The 16,900-nt window shown below is 39.4% G+C and overlaps 2 protein-coding genes and 2 pseudogenes across 2 annotated transcripts in view; 1 reads left to right on the top strand and 3 right to left on the bottom strand.

Moving 5' to 3' along the window:
* LOC131773880 (acyl-CoA dehydrogenase family member 11) overlaps positions 1-16,900 on the top strand; it is a 52,014-nt gene that overhangs the window by 11,238 nt on the left and 23,876 nt on the right. The window contains 2 exon segments of the mRNA XM_059089846.2: positions 15,038-15,090; positions 15,500-15,632. Coding sequence (XP_058945829.2) covers positions 15,038-15,090; positions 15,500-15,632 — 186 coding nt within the window.
* LOC136277796 (uncharacterized) lies at positions 8,606-9,784 on the bottom strand (annotated as a pseudogene).
* Positions 9,656-10,995, bottom strand: LOC136277795 (uncharacterized; annotated as a pseudogene).
* LOC131782357 (uncharacterized) lies at positions 12,908-14,668 on the bottom strand. The gene is made up of 2 exons (XM_059099091.2): positions 14,034-14,668; positions 12,908-13,760 (listed from the first exon to the last, which is right to left on the bottom strand). The coding sequence occupies exons 1-2, from the start codon at positions 14,362-14,364 to the stop codon at positions 13,426-13,428; spliced, it is 666 nt and encodes a 221-aa protein (XP_058955074.1). The 5' UTR covers positions 14,365-14,668; the 3' UTR covers positions 12,908-13,425.

The raw sequence follows: 16,900 nt of genomic DNA, 5'->3' as shown, positions 1-16,900 counted from the left end.
CCAACATGCTCATTTTGTGGCACAGCATAATTAATGGCACGGCAGAATAATTGAGGCATCAGTGACAGTAGTATCAAGTGGTATCATTCTCAATGAAACACTGAAAAGAAGAAGTGTGAAAATTTATTAATTGCATGCTAAAGGATATCAAGTCAACAAAAATAATTGATGTGAATATGAAAGTGATCTTCGCAGTAATGAACAGTACTTGAGCAGTAGTGAAAATAAGGACTGAAAAAAAATTCAGGCCTGTACAGGATTTGAACCTATGACCTCTGTGTCCCACCAACTGAGCTAACAAGCCAACTGGAAGCTGGTCATTATGTTGGTTCCAAATAAACCCGTGAAGTGATGAATAAATGACTGTGAATATATGAAAGTCATATATTCGAACTACAGATAAAGATCTGAATATGAAAGTGACTGTAAAGACATCATTGTTTCCTTAGCTTGCCCTTGTTCATGTTCATGACATACCTCACATGTCCACACATGGCTCTTAATGTCAATGGCCATCCTGGGCCAATACACACTTATGCTCTCTGTTTAGACAGCTGTTGACCCCAAGGTGTGAGCTGGGAATTCGTTTCAACAGCTTGCTCCTAGAAGCATGGGGAACCATAACTCACTCTCCCTTAAAAATGAGGCTGTCCTGGATGGACATCTCGTCACACATGTTGAAGTAGGGGAAGATACTCTTATGCTTTGGCCAGCCCTTCTAGATCACAACCTTAAACACTTGAAGAGACTCATCTGCTTCAATGTCTTTCTGAATCTGCTGGAGCCTTTCTTCCGATACAAGAAGATACTTGATCATGTTAAATTGTTTCAAACTCTGACTCGTCTTGCTGACTGGCTGGGAGAAACAATCTTGAAAGGGTGTCTGGTTAGAATGTCTTGTCTCCTCTCTGATACATCATCTCCAGGTCATACTTCTGTAGACAAGTGATCATGGCTTGCAAACACTAGGGGGCACAATCCAAAGGCCTCTTAAAAATTGATTCTAGTGGTTTGTGATTGCCGAAAACCACTTTCAGTCAGCTCTTGTAATATCATAATTGAGTTGATCCAGGTTTAAAGACTTCCGGTCTCAAGTAACTACAGTCTTATAGGATAATGCAGGTTTTTGTACTGAGAGTTTAAAAGCTACAGGGCTATGGTCAGATATCCAAGGAGTGTGCACACAGATATCATCTACTAGATTCACATTCTGTTCAGTTATTATGCAATCCAAAATATGACCAAGTCTAAGAGTTAGTTGATTCACCAGTTAACTCAGATTCATGGTATTCAGTAGTTCCAGAATTTCTCTTGTTTGATTATTTGGGGTATTATCCAAATGAAGATTGACATCTCCTACGATTGAGATTTGCCCAGAGAGTGATATTAAGTGTTCCAAGAACATTGCAAATTCAAAAAAGAACTGTGCTGTTGTAAGGCCATTGGTAGTAAATGGAGGAGGATGGTAGAGGGTAATAATCCTAATCCATTTAGAGTTCATATTTAGGAGATATTCAACATGTTCAAAAGTATTATTAAAAAAGTATTATATTTCACAGTGGTCAGTTGGCAATTATCAGCAACAGGTATGTCGAGACATGTTTTATACAAGATGCCAATACCACCCCCACGATGACCAGTGCCACGAGGTATATGAGACATTTTGTATCCTTCGGGACAGACATCACCAATGATTTGATTAGCTAATAAATCTTCACAAGGAAGCCATGTCTCCGTTACTGCTATAATGTCACAGTCATGCTCCACTATGTGATAATGATGCATACCCTTTACTATTGAAATGGGGGTGGTTGTCCTTTGGAACTCCAAATTCTGAGAACACATTGTCCAGCCTTGGTATCATGGTTGTTTTGCTGAGGTTGATCTCACTATTTTGACCACTGGGTACCATCAGTAGTTTATAGGAGGTACTTGTTGTTACGGATCTCGGCAAAGTCAACACTGACTTTCTTCCACAGCGCTGCTGGAGTGGTAAGATTCATTAGGGTTCTCTCTTGCACTCAGCAGTAGTAATCAAATATGTGTCACATGACTTGACTTTATTCTCCACCAATTTGCCAATGTTTGGAAACCAAACTTTCTTGCACAGCAGTGACTTTGTTTTCATGAGTCCTTGATGGTCTTTGTGTGTGAGGTTTACCACATGATCTTTGGAATAACTATGAGGGTTCCATGTAGAGTGTAGAGTGAGCTTGCCAGACCCAGTCACAGTCAGCTTGTCCAGCACTCCTTCTAGGGGGTGAAATTCTGTGATGTTGACACAGGGACTTTTGACTACATAATGCCAGGTGCCTTTTTGAATAGCCTCTGCTATGGCTGCAGGGTTGGATCACTCCGAGTGGTGGACTTGATGTCTTGTGTCTTCAAGGTTTTTAGGGGTTGAAGAAGTTATGGTGTAGCTGATGCATTCCTCTACCACTTTCTTCTTTTGGCTTGTTGTGGCTGCATGTTTTGTTGGGTGTCGTGACAGGTATTCTGGGGGGTTTACCTCTCCCCTACCTCTCCTCAATACTTGACTGTGATCTGATGTGGTTGAAGTCTTAACACCCACCTCTTAATTCTTGCTGGAGGCTGGGAGCTTGGGCTGCTGTAGATGGGCACCAAGGGTTTGAGGTGTAAATTGTGATGGGCCTCCTGTAGGCATATAGATGTAAGTTTTCACAAGTCCAAACCACTGCAAGAGCTTTCCATTCTGTAGGTAAGTAGTTAAGTCAGTAGGTAAGTAAGTAAGTAAACTCTTTATTTAAAGAGGTTAGCACTTAATAGCCAAAAGGCTAATAAACTTTTGGTCCTCATACAATACATATGTTAATACTAATACAAAGATAGAAATCAATAAGTAAGAATAAATATATTATTATAGAAATAGAAGAACAGTTAAAAAATTATAAGTCCCATAGTAAAATCCAAAATAAAGTAGATCTCAAGGATTAAATGACAGAGTCAGGAAACTATAAAAGAGTAACCTATTAAACTATAATATGATTCAAACTGTTAGTTTCTTAGAAAAAACTGCCTTAAGGCCTTTTCAAAACGTTTTTCTGATGTCTTGTCATAAGGTGATAGGAAAACAGTTCCATAGTTGACATGTGGTAACAGTGAAAGTTTTACTGCCATCTAATTTATGTTTAAACTTTGGGCATACTAAGTTGTAATTTGCATACCTAGTGTTACAGGAGTGAAGATCACTATAACATATTAAAAGGCAAGTAATATACACAGGTGATTCTCCTCTGTATATTTCTTGCCTACATTACATACATATATGTATGTAGGTATATTACATACATATATGTATGTAGATATATTACATACATATATGTATGTAGGTATATTACATACATATTTGTATGTAGGTATATTACATACATATATGTATGTACAAAGCAACCTCTCTCCTCAGGTACACCATTTTCCCCTTTTAGATACAATAAAGACATGCTTGGGTGTCATGTCTTGCATTCTGATGATCGTTAAAACAGCACAGTTTCAGCACTGACAATTTTTCAAATAACAGGTTTGCCTTTTATGGCTTAAGCATGCAATTTTCCTGAACTCTAGAGACCCAGCTCTTTCTGTAGATGATTTCTATGAGCTTTGAGTAATTCACTTTTAAAGGTGGCTGGAATTATCACCAAGAAGGGATTAAATTGGGGCTGTAGTTTTTGGATGCACTCAACCTTGCAATGAAAGTATACATTTCCTAATCCTCCAGTCTTTTGCTCTCCATTCTGCCAGTAGGCCCATCTTGTGCTTGATATCACGAGGAGGTCTTTTGGTGGGTCGTGAATAAAAAAGTCTACACCATGCCTCAGTTTAAGGACACCCTTACACCTGTAACACCTTTTAAGAAGGCTCAACAGGAAACTACCTTCTTGAACTGTGCATGTTGATGTCTTAGGTTTTTTATTCTGCAGATTGTGTAAAAGAAATGAATGAAGATGGCATTTTAGTTAACAGCCAAGATTAGTTGGTGGCTGCATGGGAAGTATGATTTGAAATGAGCCAACAGTCTCACCAGATGCTATATCTTTATAAACCTCATGTCCTGCAGGTCATTTCTGATTAGGAGTTCTGTTTTCTTTCAACTTGGTGCACAATATCACTACCAGCTTTATTTGATAGAGTTTGTTATTTCTTTGAACCAAATTAGCTCACCAGTCAGTGAAATACAACAACTTAGATAGAGCTAACATATAGTAGGACTTTACTGTGATTAGAGTCTATCTAGCTAAGAAATCAAACAGTTTGCAGCATAATCACACAAAAAACTTGTAACCTTACACTGATCTAAAACCAGAGATAAAAGAATCACACTTTATTAACTATGAATGATTGTTACAATATGTACATGCCTGAGGTCCTTCTGTGTCTTTTTTTTGTTGTTGTCTTCTTTGCTTCCTTCTCTGTGCCTCTGTTTCCTGGGGATCTTACGAGAGTAAACACCATATTCAATGCTGAAGGGTCAGTTGGAGAGGTGTTAATATAACTCTCCACAATTTTCTTTTTTTTTGTTTGTAGCACCTTTCCTTCTTTGTGTTGGCTTGGTCTTTTTTGACCCATGCCCAGGAGGGAGGTCCATGTGATTCAAGGCATCCATGTTGGGAGGCCTTTAGTTTGTTGCCTTATAACAATGAATGAACTCAGTTGATGAACAATCCATTTCCACCAAAACTAAAGTATGAGCACAAATGTCTTAAGCTTTAAAATCAATATAAGTGATGCTGCACACATAGTATTTTCCATGTTGCATGGAACGTTTCTCACCAACTGCATAGGATGAAGCATCAATTGCCTCATTTGCACAGGCAAACTCAATGGTGACATTGTGACTGCTTCATCTGTGTTTTCTAGGTCTATAGGAAATACCTCAACTGTCTTTACTGGGAGATTGTGAAATGTTTTGAGTGCAGCTTCTTGTTACACTCTTATCTTCCTGTAAAAGACAGACTCCTTCATTCCTATTCCATGTAGTTTTTGTCCATTTTCAGCACTCTGAGCTCAATAAGTGCTAGGTCCTCCTCTGTTCTCTGTCTCTTCACCACCATTTGCAATAGCCTCATAAACTCTGGAATGGAAAGCTTCCTTTTCCCTGTGAATTGTTTCTCTACTTGTTGAACCAAGTTCATGCATTAATTTCTGTTCTGATCGTATACACCTGGGACACCAGCCTAGACATGGATTGCAATTCATATGTCATCATTTGCCTCATAATTTCTACCCTATACTTAAAAAAGTAAATAACAAAGCACTCTGAGAGTGAGTGTAAAGAAAGCCACTCCTTAATTTTTTTTTCAGATTGGTCACAAACTGGGCATGTATTTGCAAGTCTGTAAGACCAGAAACCCTCTTACAACCAATCTCTCTTCTGAAGATGTCACTTAGAATGATCTCTAATGGTTTACCCCACATTCCAAGTTTGTTCATTTTTGACATTACATCGTCTTTCTTATGCAGGTCCCAGAGCAAATGCTGGGCATAAGGGAGAGGTCTGCCAAACCCTCACTTAATGCCTTTTCTCTGTCAGTACCATACACTAGCACATTTTGGGTTTTTCCATCTAGCTTTATCATGGTAGATGAAAGCCTGTAATAACTGGATGGTTCCTTTTTGTTGTGAATGTGGGTTGGTCCAATCTGGACTGGATTCTTGTCTTCTGTGGGTCAGAGAAGGAGATGCCTGCATGAGGTTAGATTCACATAATAGTTTCCAAAATTGAAAGTGGGATCCACTCCTAAAATACTGAACTGGCTAACATTTGTACAAAATCTTTCCATGTCCTTAAATTGCTGGTCTGTCGTTAGGACAATACAAGAATCAGATGATGTCTCTACTTTACAGATGAAGGCGTTGTCTTTGTGTCATGTTTCAGCATGTCTATTAGCTCAAGTACAGGATTCTCACGTTACTCTTCCATTTTTTTTTTAATGTTCTTAATCTGTTGTACATTTCAAGCATGGCTACCTGCATTCCTAAAGTCTTAAATTGTTCCCTTTTCTTTGATGCTCTTGAAAAATGCTGTCTTTGGAGGGTCAGATGTAGCAAGCTTTTTTAAACACTCAATTTTGGTATGTAATGTGCTGTAATACTCTTTGGAAAACATAGAATAACTATGTGGTTTAACTTTAACTTTGTGTTCATCATCATCCAAGACATATTGCAGAAGGGTGAAATTGTGAATCTTTCTGTTGGAATCTGGAAAAGGAGAAAATGAAAATGAATAAAGCTTTTGATATTTGAATGCACCTAGTAACCAGACCCTGTGTGCTGATATGATATGCTGTAGGGATTAAAACCCCTTTTTGCTGGTCAGATTTATTACATCATGGCTACTGATAAAGTGAGGTTGATTGGTTAATTGTGGTTTATTGGCAAGAGCAGAGCAGGGCAGTCCACTCTCATACTGGCATTAAGGCCGATTGCTGTACAAATTGGGAAGAAAAAAACATGGTCCTCTTCCTCTGAAATTCAACCAGAGAAAATGATTAAGGCCTCTTAACTCCAAAAGAGAGTCAATTCTATTTGCTGCAGCTAAAATTTCAGGAAAACAGTGAAGCTACTGTGTTAAACTTCTTACAAGATTGTGCTGGGGAGGACCAAGGAAAAAATAAAATATACACAACCTTATATCAAAGGAAAAAAATTGTGAATCTCATTGTAAAATAATGCCATTGAAATACCAAAAAATTTTTTGGCGGTGAGGTTTGGAGGATGGACATTTTTTACTCATATGTAAATACTTTTTCTTTTGTTTTGTTTTTTTGATAATTTTGTTTCCTATTTTTGGCAGGAAAATAGTAGTTTACTTATTTCACTTGAGCAGTTGGACTTGGTTTGAATTGATTTTCTCTATCTTCAAAAAGGTTTTTCTTATTCATGTAATAAACAACTTCTAACCTTGACTGTTTGTTTGTTATAACAGGAAACTTTCCAACTGAGGCTTTGCTGTAATGACTTTGCCATGGCTTTGTTAAAGCTTTTGTTTGTTATTATCAGTTTAAATAGTCCTACCTGTTACATAAATGAAAATCCTCTACAAATCAGGGAGGATTCATTCTTGTAGAAGCCTCTCGTACGTTTATGTAGACCTGTGCCACACGATCATCATAATTTCATTGGGATGTGTTACAAATAGGCTTCGTCTTGGTTGAAGCATGGTAAAATTGCTGTTTCATCCCAGATGGATTCCATGCAACAAGGTTGTCAGCCAGAACCTTTTTAAAGTGCTTTATGTGTGGAAGGAACAACATGAGCAATAAGTTCTTGAGGCAGATGGAAGAGGATATTCACAACTTTCTTGGGGGCCAAACCCTTATGCAATCCTAGTCAGTAGATGGGAACCATTGGGTCATGTTCAAGTAATCAGTGCCTTGTCCATCTTCACTGCTTTTGCTGAAGTGGTTCAGCTCGTGTGTCAACACTTTCTTATTGACATTTTCAGCCACAACCTTATGGAAGATTGCCACCTCAGGAGAGCAAAAATCTATATTGTTTGTGAAGGGTGCACTCAGTGATCATTCACTGACATTGTATCAAAATAGTCAGAGAAATGAACTATACTCTTGATTGTTAAGGGTTGTTTATGGGTAAATATGTTCATTAACTCGGTTGTTACCACGAAAATTTTATGGCATGTTTATTTGAGTGTCTCACTCTTATGACTTTGATAACTGAGTTGTACTCTCAATACCTCTGGCTCCTGTCTAAGCTTTTTGACCTGACCTTTCATACGTGACAAACTCAACTTGTAATTACTATCTAAGATGTCATGCCCCTCCTTCTATTGCTTGATGGAATACCGATTTCTGTTAAACATGATGTTGTCTACAAATTCCTCATACACTCTGTCACTCTCTGCTATCCCTAATGTTTCTAAGTCCCAAAGAACCTTAATGTCCTCTTCTAATTTTCCCATAACTATACTGTCTCTTCCTATAAGATATACACTGACCGCTCACTCTCTCTGTTGACTGACTAGACTCTAAAGGAGCAGAAACAACCCATCCTAACTGTGTTTCTATGGCTACCGGCTCACCCACACCTCCCCTGACGAAATTACCTGTCTGAAAGACATAGATAATCCGCCCCTATAAGAACATCTATCTCTAACTGCTCTTTGTGTCGGCAAACATCAGGGCTCTATGTTCATTCGGTCATTGATGTACATTCTTTGAATGGCTGCCCTTTCTCCATAACATCTCTTTAGCAGCTCTGTCACTGCTTCATAATTTGCTAATGTAAGGGCAAATCCAGTTATTGCAGACTGTGCTGACACAACCAGAAGGCCGCGCAACTACAAAAATTTGTTGATGTCGGCCAAAGTCAAATTTTTGTCAATTGCGCTCTCAAAGGAGTCCCAAAACTCCTGCCACTCACCAATGTTGCCCCCAAACTTCTGAACTTCAAGTTTCGGCAATCTTGCCTGAACGGGAGCAGTTGGGGTGGATGACCCTGGGACTTCATGCTCTGCAGTTCCGCGGAGAGGCTGGGGATAATGGCAGTGGTTCAGTTCGCCGACAGTCGGTCGACTGTCGGCCGACAGGTTTTGCCTGAAATATAGGCTACCTGTCGGCCGACAGTCAGCCGACAGTCGGCTGATTGTTGGTAATGTGTCGGTAACCTGTCGGTAGCTTGTCGGTAGCTTGTCCGTGAAACGTTAACACAAACCTTAATGTTTTCTCTCGGTTTTCGCTTGAAAACGACATCCAACATGTTTAATACGTTGACAATTGACTTTCAAGATTTGGTGGCTCCTAAAGGAGCCGTTTTGTGAGTGGTGAAATATACAAGATATTTCACTCGTAGAATCGTGCCTCGCTTGATACAACATCCAACATGTTTAATACGTTGACAATTGACTTTCAAGATTTGGTGGCTCCTAAAGGAGCCGTTTTGTGCGTGGTGAAATATACAAGATATTTCACTCGTAAAATCGTGCCGCGAACTTCATTGGCAACAGCTACCCCTCTCTCCTCATGTTGCTCATGACCGGGATGTAGCGCCGAAGTCTTTTGCAACAGGCAACCTCCAGATCTCGCACCGATTGAACTTCTTGGTCGCAGAGGACGAGGTCCAGTTCCCTCGAGGCCACCTTTTTCAGTTCTGCTATCGCCACGAAGTCTCGTAGTGTGCTCCGAGGACAGCCTGCAAGACGGAAGGCACAGGCCATGCTGCATCTGTTCTCTTTCATCGTCTGGAGAACCTGGTCATATCGTTCGTGTATGTTGGCCAGGCTGTGGGTGCTGACACGTATGTCTGCCGTCTGCTGGTGTTGCTGTTGTGATGCGGGTGGGTCTTCTTGTGGCGCGGGTTGGTCTCTGCGTCGTGCCTCCACTCGGAGTTCTGTGATGACCTTCTTTGCGTCTACGAGGCGCCTCTCGAGGTTTTTAACGACCTCGTCCTTGTTCAGCACAAGGTTGGATAGCTCTTCAGCCTCTTTCTCGCGTTCCTCTAGCAACGCCGTCAGCTCCTGGTTCTGTTCCTGCTATGTCACGTTAACTGTTCGTTTTTAACACAATTTTTCTTTTTTCTTAACCTGTGGGTAGACTGTCGGCCGACTGTCGGTCAACTGTTGGCAGACTGTCGGCCGACAGGTTTTGCCTGAAATATAGGCTACCTGTCGGCCGACAGTCAGCCGACAGTCGGCTGATTGTTGGTAATGTGTCGGTAACCTGTCGGTAGCTTGTCGGTAGCTTGTCCGTGAAACGTTAACACAAACCTTAATGTTTTCTCTCGGTTTTCGCTTGAAAACGACATCCAACATGTTTAATACGTTGACAATTGACTTTCAAGATTTGGTGGCTCCTAAAGGAGCCGTTTTGTGAGTGGTGAAATATACAAGATATTTCACTCGTAGAATCGTGCCTCGCTTGATACAACATCCAACATGTTTAATACGTTGACAATTGACTTTCAAGATTTGGTGGCTCCTAAAGGAGCCGTTTTGTGCGTGGTGAAATATACAAGATATTTCACTCGTAAAATCGTGCCGCGAACTTCATTGGCAACAGCTACCCCTCTCTCCTCATGTTGCTCATGACCGGGATGTAGCGCCGAAGTCTTTTGCAACAGGCAACCTCCAGATCTCGCACCGATTGAACTTCTTGGTCGCAGAGGACGAGGTCCAGTTCCCTCGAGGCCACCTTTTTCAGTTCTGCTATCGCCACGAAGTCTCGTAGTGTGCTCCGAGGACAGCCTGCAAGACGGAAGGCACAGGCCATGCTGCATCTGTTCTCTTTCATCGTCTGGAGAACCTGGTCATATCGTTCGTGTATGTTGGCCAGGCTGTGGGTGCTGACACGTATGTCTGCCGTCTGCTGGTGTTGCTGTTGTGATGCGGGTGGGTCTTCTTGTGGCGCGGGTTGGTCTCTGCGTCGTGCCTCCACTCGGAGTTCTGTGATGACCTTCTTTGCGTCTACGAGGCGCCTCTCGAGGTTTTTAACGACCTCGTCCTTGTTCAGCACAAGGTTGGATAGCTCTTCAGCCTCTTTCTCGCGTTCCTCTAGCAACGCCGTCAGCTCCTGGTTCTGTTCCTGCTATGTCACGTTAACTGTTCGTTTTTAACACAATTTTTCTTTTTTCTTAACCTGTGGGTAGACTGTCGGCCGACTGTCGGTCAACTGTTGGCCGACAGTCGGCCGACAGGTTTTTTGGGGAGCTCTTCTTCACAATTACCAAAGTCTTTATGTTTGGACAGTTAAGAATGAGTTCCAAATAGCATGGCTTCAGTCTTGGTGGTATTAAGAAACAAGCTGTTTACTTGAAGCCATTCACCCAATGTATGTATGGATGTAGTTGTATCCTTTAAACCAGTTGGTTTAATTCATTGGGTTAGATCGTTATTATATTTGCAGTAGTTGAACATGGTGGACCAAAGCTTACTGTTTTGGTCACTTTGACCAGTTGGACCATATTATCTACAGGTCTGGTCTGACCATTTCCTGGGGTAGGACCAGTTAATAAAGTAAGGGCCATTTTATGGCCATTTTATGGCCATTTTATGGCCATTTTATATTCTTTGACTGTGTCATCTGGTTGGAATTTTGTCTAGTTAGACCATTTTAACAGCCTAGTCATTTCAATCAGTTGAAGTATTTCATTTAGTTAGACCATTAACACTTGTTGGATTCAGTTATGTACATTGACCATTTTAGGTGGTTGGACCATTCTTAGTGGTTGGACCATATTTGTGTAGTTACGAAATTTAGATAGATTGATCCTTTTTAACTAGTTAGACTCTTTCATCTGGATAGGCCACTTTAATGAGTTGAATAATTTTGTTTAATTGAACCATTCTTAGTGGTTGGGCCATGTTTATATTATTAGAACATTTAATTGGAATGGACCATTTATTTAGTTAGACCCTTGACCAGTTGGGCCATTTTAACTAGTGAGCCGATGTTTAGCTGGTTTGACCAGTTTGTCTGGAAAGTCTGTTTTAACCATTTAGGTCATTTTAATCAGTTGGACTCTTTCAAACAGTTAGGCCTTTTAAACTTGTTGGACCACTTTATCTGATTAGAACAATCAAACTGATGAGATAATTTTTCATCAAGTAGTCTATTTCATGAATTAGAACCTTGGAACTTGTTGGACCAATTTCTTAGTTAGACCATTTTTACTCAGAATATGATGCCATTTTCTGAGTTTCAGTGGGACCAGGAATGTCACTCCCCTACCTGCTCCTTCCATTAGTTCCTATTAACTTTAATGTTAATCCCCTGACCAGTGCCTAAGGGTTTTATTGTCGCAGTTTGTGTGTGTGTTTTTATTCTTAAAACTGTAAGCTGTATTGGTCAAACACTTCAATGTAAATTCAAAAATGGGGCACCTCTACAAAGCATTACACAGGTTTGGGAATTCTTAAAGTTTAGATGCTGCATCTCCTAACATACATTGTACTGAGTCAGACTAGTTCAACCTCTTTGACCATTTTACAGTATTGTGCAAAAGTAATGCAAACACCTGTTGATGAAATTTGATGAAATTGCTAGCTTTTTGATGAATTCTTGACTGAAATGAAACTTTGATGACATCTCCACAAATTTTCAAGGCATTTATTGTTTTAAAGGCATGTATTTAGTTAGACTGTTTGGACCACATTTGGTCCAATAGCAATTCAAATACCATTTCAAACCAACCTTGGATCAACGAGCTCGAAATGCAGTTGATTCTATTTGAGCTCAATCCAACTATATCGTACTCAATTAAAAAGATGAGTTCTACAAACTCCATCTGATCTTATCGAGCTCAGTTTTTTGTTGAGCTCGGTTTGCCTCATATTCTATCGAGTATGGTTTGTACTTGATTTTGGGATCACATTTGCTCTGAGGTTGGTTTGAAATGGTACTTGAATTGCTATTCAAGTACGGCAAACATAAATTGAGCTTGGTTGCCCAGATACCAAATGTGGTCTGACTATTTTAACCTGTTGAAGATTTTACTTAGTTACACCATTTTTTACCTGCTAGACCATTTTTTGCAGTTCACCTATTGCCACTGGTTGAATCATGTTGACTAGTGGTACCATTTTTTCAAGTTTGCCCATTTTATCTGGTTGTATCATCATAACTGGTGCAATAATTTTTAGTAGTTGAGTCTTTTTGATTGATTGGACAGATTGGACTATTTTAGGTTATCACACCATTCTAGCTTGTTGCACCAACCTCCTTTTTTAAGTTGGTTAAGTTATTTTGATGAGTTGGGTTACTTTTTCTGCTTAAATGGTTTTTTTTATCTGTTGGACTATTATATCTAGTTGGACCAGTTAAGGTGGGACTTAACCTAAAAAAGACCCCTTTTTTCAATGACTTGTCACATCCACAGTTTTTAGTTAAACCATATAAAACCATATATCACTGAAAAGCTAATGAATCACAGATTTCAGTTTTTTCAATTATTTCTGCACACAGTTTATTTGTAACCTGATACCAGCAAAATATTGTTACCCCATACTGTGCACAACCCACATGTACTCTAGAAAAGAAATCTTGATATGGAATGCAGCTAGCTCTGATTTTTTTTTATAACTATATAGTATATAGGCTAATCATGGGGATGAGCATAGAGTTTTAAAAAATATAAAAAACTTTGGTTCCAGCCTCCAGTTAAAGTAAAGCAAAATTTTTGGGGTGAATTTCCACCACAATTTTCTTTGTAACTTTTGACAAAGTAAAGCTACAGAAAAACCCTTTGCTCATTCCCAGACACTCTTTGAAAGCAATAAACATTGAAAATTTCAAGTCAATTGGTTAAATCCTCTATGAGATATGTTTTCTAGAATGCGCAAAATGCACATTTTGAGAAAAGTGCGATTAAAGTTAAAAAGCTAAAACGAAGATTGTCTGCACAAATTTGCATGGCTATGAACTATCCAATATCATAGCAAATGTTTCTTTCAGTCACTTAGAAGCCTCCAGGTTCATAGGTATCACCATCAGCCTCCCGTAGGGCATCTTCTCTGCGTGTGCGCCTCATTTGCTCTCCTTGCCGGCGCTTCTTTTCTTTAGCAGAGGTCTGAAGGTCCGATTTTCTCAACCGCCTCTTGTCCTTTTCTTCTGAGGCCTTCTGAGTGTACTCCCCTGCTGGAATTACCAGTCTCTGCATTATTCTTGCTCTGCTGGCAGCTCCACTATGAAAATGGCACACAGTAGAAGCTTCAAGGCAGGAGCTACACTCCACAGAGAGGTCTGCCATTAGCCCATTTCTCCCAGAAGAATTCTCCTTCAGAGTTAAACTCCCTAGAACATAATAACAGTATACACTAAAGTTATTTTGTGCATTCTCATACATGTATATGAGTCACAAAATTTATTCACCACATACCACACAACAGACAGTTACAACTGTAATTTTTAATAAATGAAAACAATAAAGATAGTACTGAAGAGAAGTAAAAAAACATTCTTAGAGAAAAAAATGGAAACTGCACACTGTTACTAGCATATGCTACGAGACATGAACAGTAAAGAAAAGGTTAAAAGTAAAACAGATGTTCACTTATGTTTTCTCACCTTCCTCGCACACATGTGCTTCAGACAACGTGGCATATAATTTCTTGAGGTCTACAAGTCTGTATCCCTCTCCCTGAAAATCATTTACATCAGAAATCTTTGATGAACTATCTGGTGAATCTTCTGGTCTCATTTTGAGTCTCGAAGCACTGATGGAAGCACTTTCGGCATCTGACAGAGCCTCATCACACGAGGAACTCGATGCTGAGTTTGTGACTTCTCTATCCGCACGCGGCATTTTCTTCGCTTTCCTTGCGTATCTCTGCACTCCAGTAAAAGGCTTTCCTTTCCGCTTTCTTCTATATACAGTATTCTTCTTCCCTCCTGGCATTTTAGACAAAAACTTCGCTGATATAAAACTCGAATCTCGCTCTCACAGTATCTCCACAGTTGAAAACACGCCAGCTTTCAATCCCACGCCACCTCCGACTAGCTATACTTCATGTAAGGGGTCATATAGCTTCCTCTTGAAAATACTGAGGAAATTCTAGGAATTGGATGGACTTTCGGGCTTCAAATTGGAGCAAGACTGAAAGATGCTACGTTGCGTTGCCATGGTAACCAAAAATATTTTTTTACTAGCTTGCAGAAAACTTATCGTAGGCAACAAAATAAAGCAAATTAGTCTTAAAAACTCATGTCATGGCTTTCTTCTATGCCTGAAGTTTCAGATTTCTCCAAAAACAAAAATTGCATTTTGTAGTCAAATTTTAGGTTAAGTCCCACCTTAAACTGTTTGAATCAGTTTGGTTAAACCATTTTAGTAACAGTCTCCTTACTGGAACACTGATGTATTTGTAAAGCCTAAAATCCTGTATTTTGGTGCTTAAAGTTTGTACTATTGAATTGGATGTCTTTCTGGTCTTTGCAATCTCTGTCTGATATCATACTTGTGATTTCAAATTATGTGTGTGAATTCAGACCAAATTGCACTCCACCGAGTTTAATTACCATTGCCTAAATAAAGTATTTTATTTTAGTCATGTTGGTTTTGTTTTATTTAGTTCTAGTTCATGGAGATTTCAGACTGGACAATTTGATCTTTGATCCTAGGAAGGTTTGTACTGTCATTGCATTTTAATCACAACAATATTCCACTCCTAGGGTAGAAGGGTAAATTTGCATTCTTTTATATTTATTGAAGTACATGGAGTAAGTTTTGGTTAATTTTTTTTCTACATGTAAGTGCTATAACATGGAATGCATTATAGACTCTTCAAGTGTTTCTGCATCACAGCAAAAACTAGTTGTATATCTAGGGTGCACCACTGCTTCATCTAAGCTAACTTGCAGTGCTATTCTTGATATGCTAGTCCTTGTTTGTAAGGTTAAAAATAGGGTTGAGTGGTCCTCTTCACTTTAGTTTTGACTTAATAAAACCACTTCAATGTCAAACACTGAAAAAGAGAAGAAGATTTGAATAACCTGCAGATACCAAATATAAATTTTATTGACCATCTTTTTAGTTATGTGTGAATGCCGTGTTAGACTGGGAGCTCTCTACTCTGGGTGATCCACTACTTGATCTAGCCTATTGCTGCTTGCCCTACCATTGGCCAAAGGAACTTGGACACATGTCCTCATTTTCATTAGGCACAGGTACAGTGTAGCTCTTATGTAACCACTCGTTGTTTTCTTTGAATTGCTCCTTTTATGTTGCATTTGTGTATTGTTAAAGATAACTTGAGATGTTTAAATATCTTTCCATTAACTGAGCACTTGAGCCCTTTTTGAATTAACTATATTTTTATAACTTTGATGGTGAAAATTGTATATAAAAGTATAACTTGCATATGATAAAACTGTTGGAAAAGTGGTAAATTGTTAGTAGGGCCACAAGCATTCAAATATGCAAGCTGGGATGCCTAAAAAAGGGTTTTCAGTTTGATCCATTCATCCTGACCAAAGGTGGTATACTTTTCTATTTAAATAATTCCTTAGCAACTAGATAGTTGAATTTAGCTTACACAGAAGAATAAACAATATGAGTAGGCTTTCCTTCCCAGTTGTGTGATATCCACCAATTGAAATGTGGATATCTTGCCACTGTGGTTATCCTACCTCATCATAGGGATGGTCAGCAAAAGATTCGTGGACTCCAAATTCCCTAACTATGCCCCCTGACACAAATAAAACACAATTTGCTTTTCAGCACAGAGAGAAGATTATTAAGAATATGAACAAAAAGTAAAAAACAGCCCATGATATGCCTGATAAACCTCTCTGTCATTTATGACATCATACAAAATTAACCAGAGTTGGAGGGTGGGTGGGAAGAAAAATGAAATAGTACAATACAAAATCTCTGGTGTGTGCTTGAAGTGAAAACTGGTGTGAAATGAAACATGAAATTCTTAGAGCCTGATGCCAGAGGTGTGTGTTGTACAATCAATCCCTTTGAATATGTGCTTGTCCAAAGAGGGACAAATAAATTCCCCAGCTACACCGCCTGACACAAATGAGACACAATTTGCTTTTTGGCACAGAGAAGTTTATTAAGCGTACAAACAAAAAGTTAAAAAACCAGCAATAACTCTGCACCATATGGAACACCCCAAAAAGGCAACTTTTCACTGTGAAACTATGGAGCAGTAGAGAGAATAGCAAAACAAAGCTGATGGGCAAAGGTGAGCTTTGATTCAACACGAAATTCTAAATAAGCCTTATATGCATCACTTGCCCAGTCTTCCTATGTCTGTATGAGTTCACCCAGTATGCTGTGATTAAAGGCTTCATGGGGTTTGCAGTGTGTTGGGCTGGATGATTTGACTGGATTTGTCACTAGATTCTTCCAAGCCGAGATGATACAGCAACTCTCTAAGCTTGTGGAATTGAGAGGTTGCCAAAGTTGGTGGGAAAGCACCAAT

The sequence above is a fragment of the Pocillopora verrucosa genome, chromosome 13, assembly GCF_036669915.1.
Source record: "Pocillopora verrucosa isolate sample1 chromosome 13, ASM3666991v2, whole genome shotgun sequence".
NCBI classification, from domain to species: domain Eukaryota; kingdom Metazoa; phylum Cnidaria; class Anthozoa; order Scleractinia; family Pocilloporidae; genus Pocillopora; species Pocillopora verrucosa.
The sequence above is the reverse complement of the archived record's forward strand: the minus strand, read 5'-3'. Positions and strand labels throughout refer to the sequence as shown.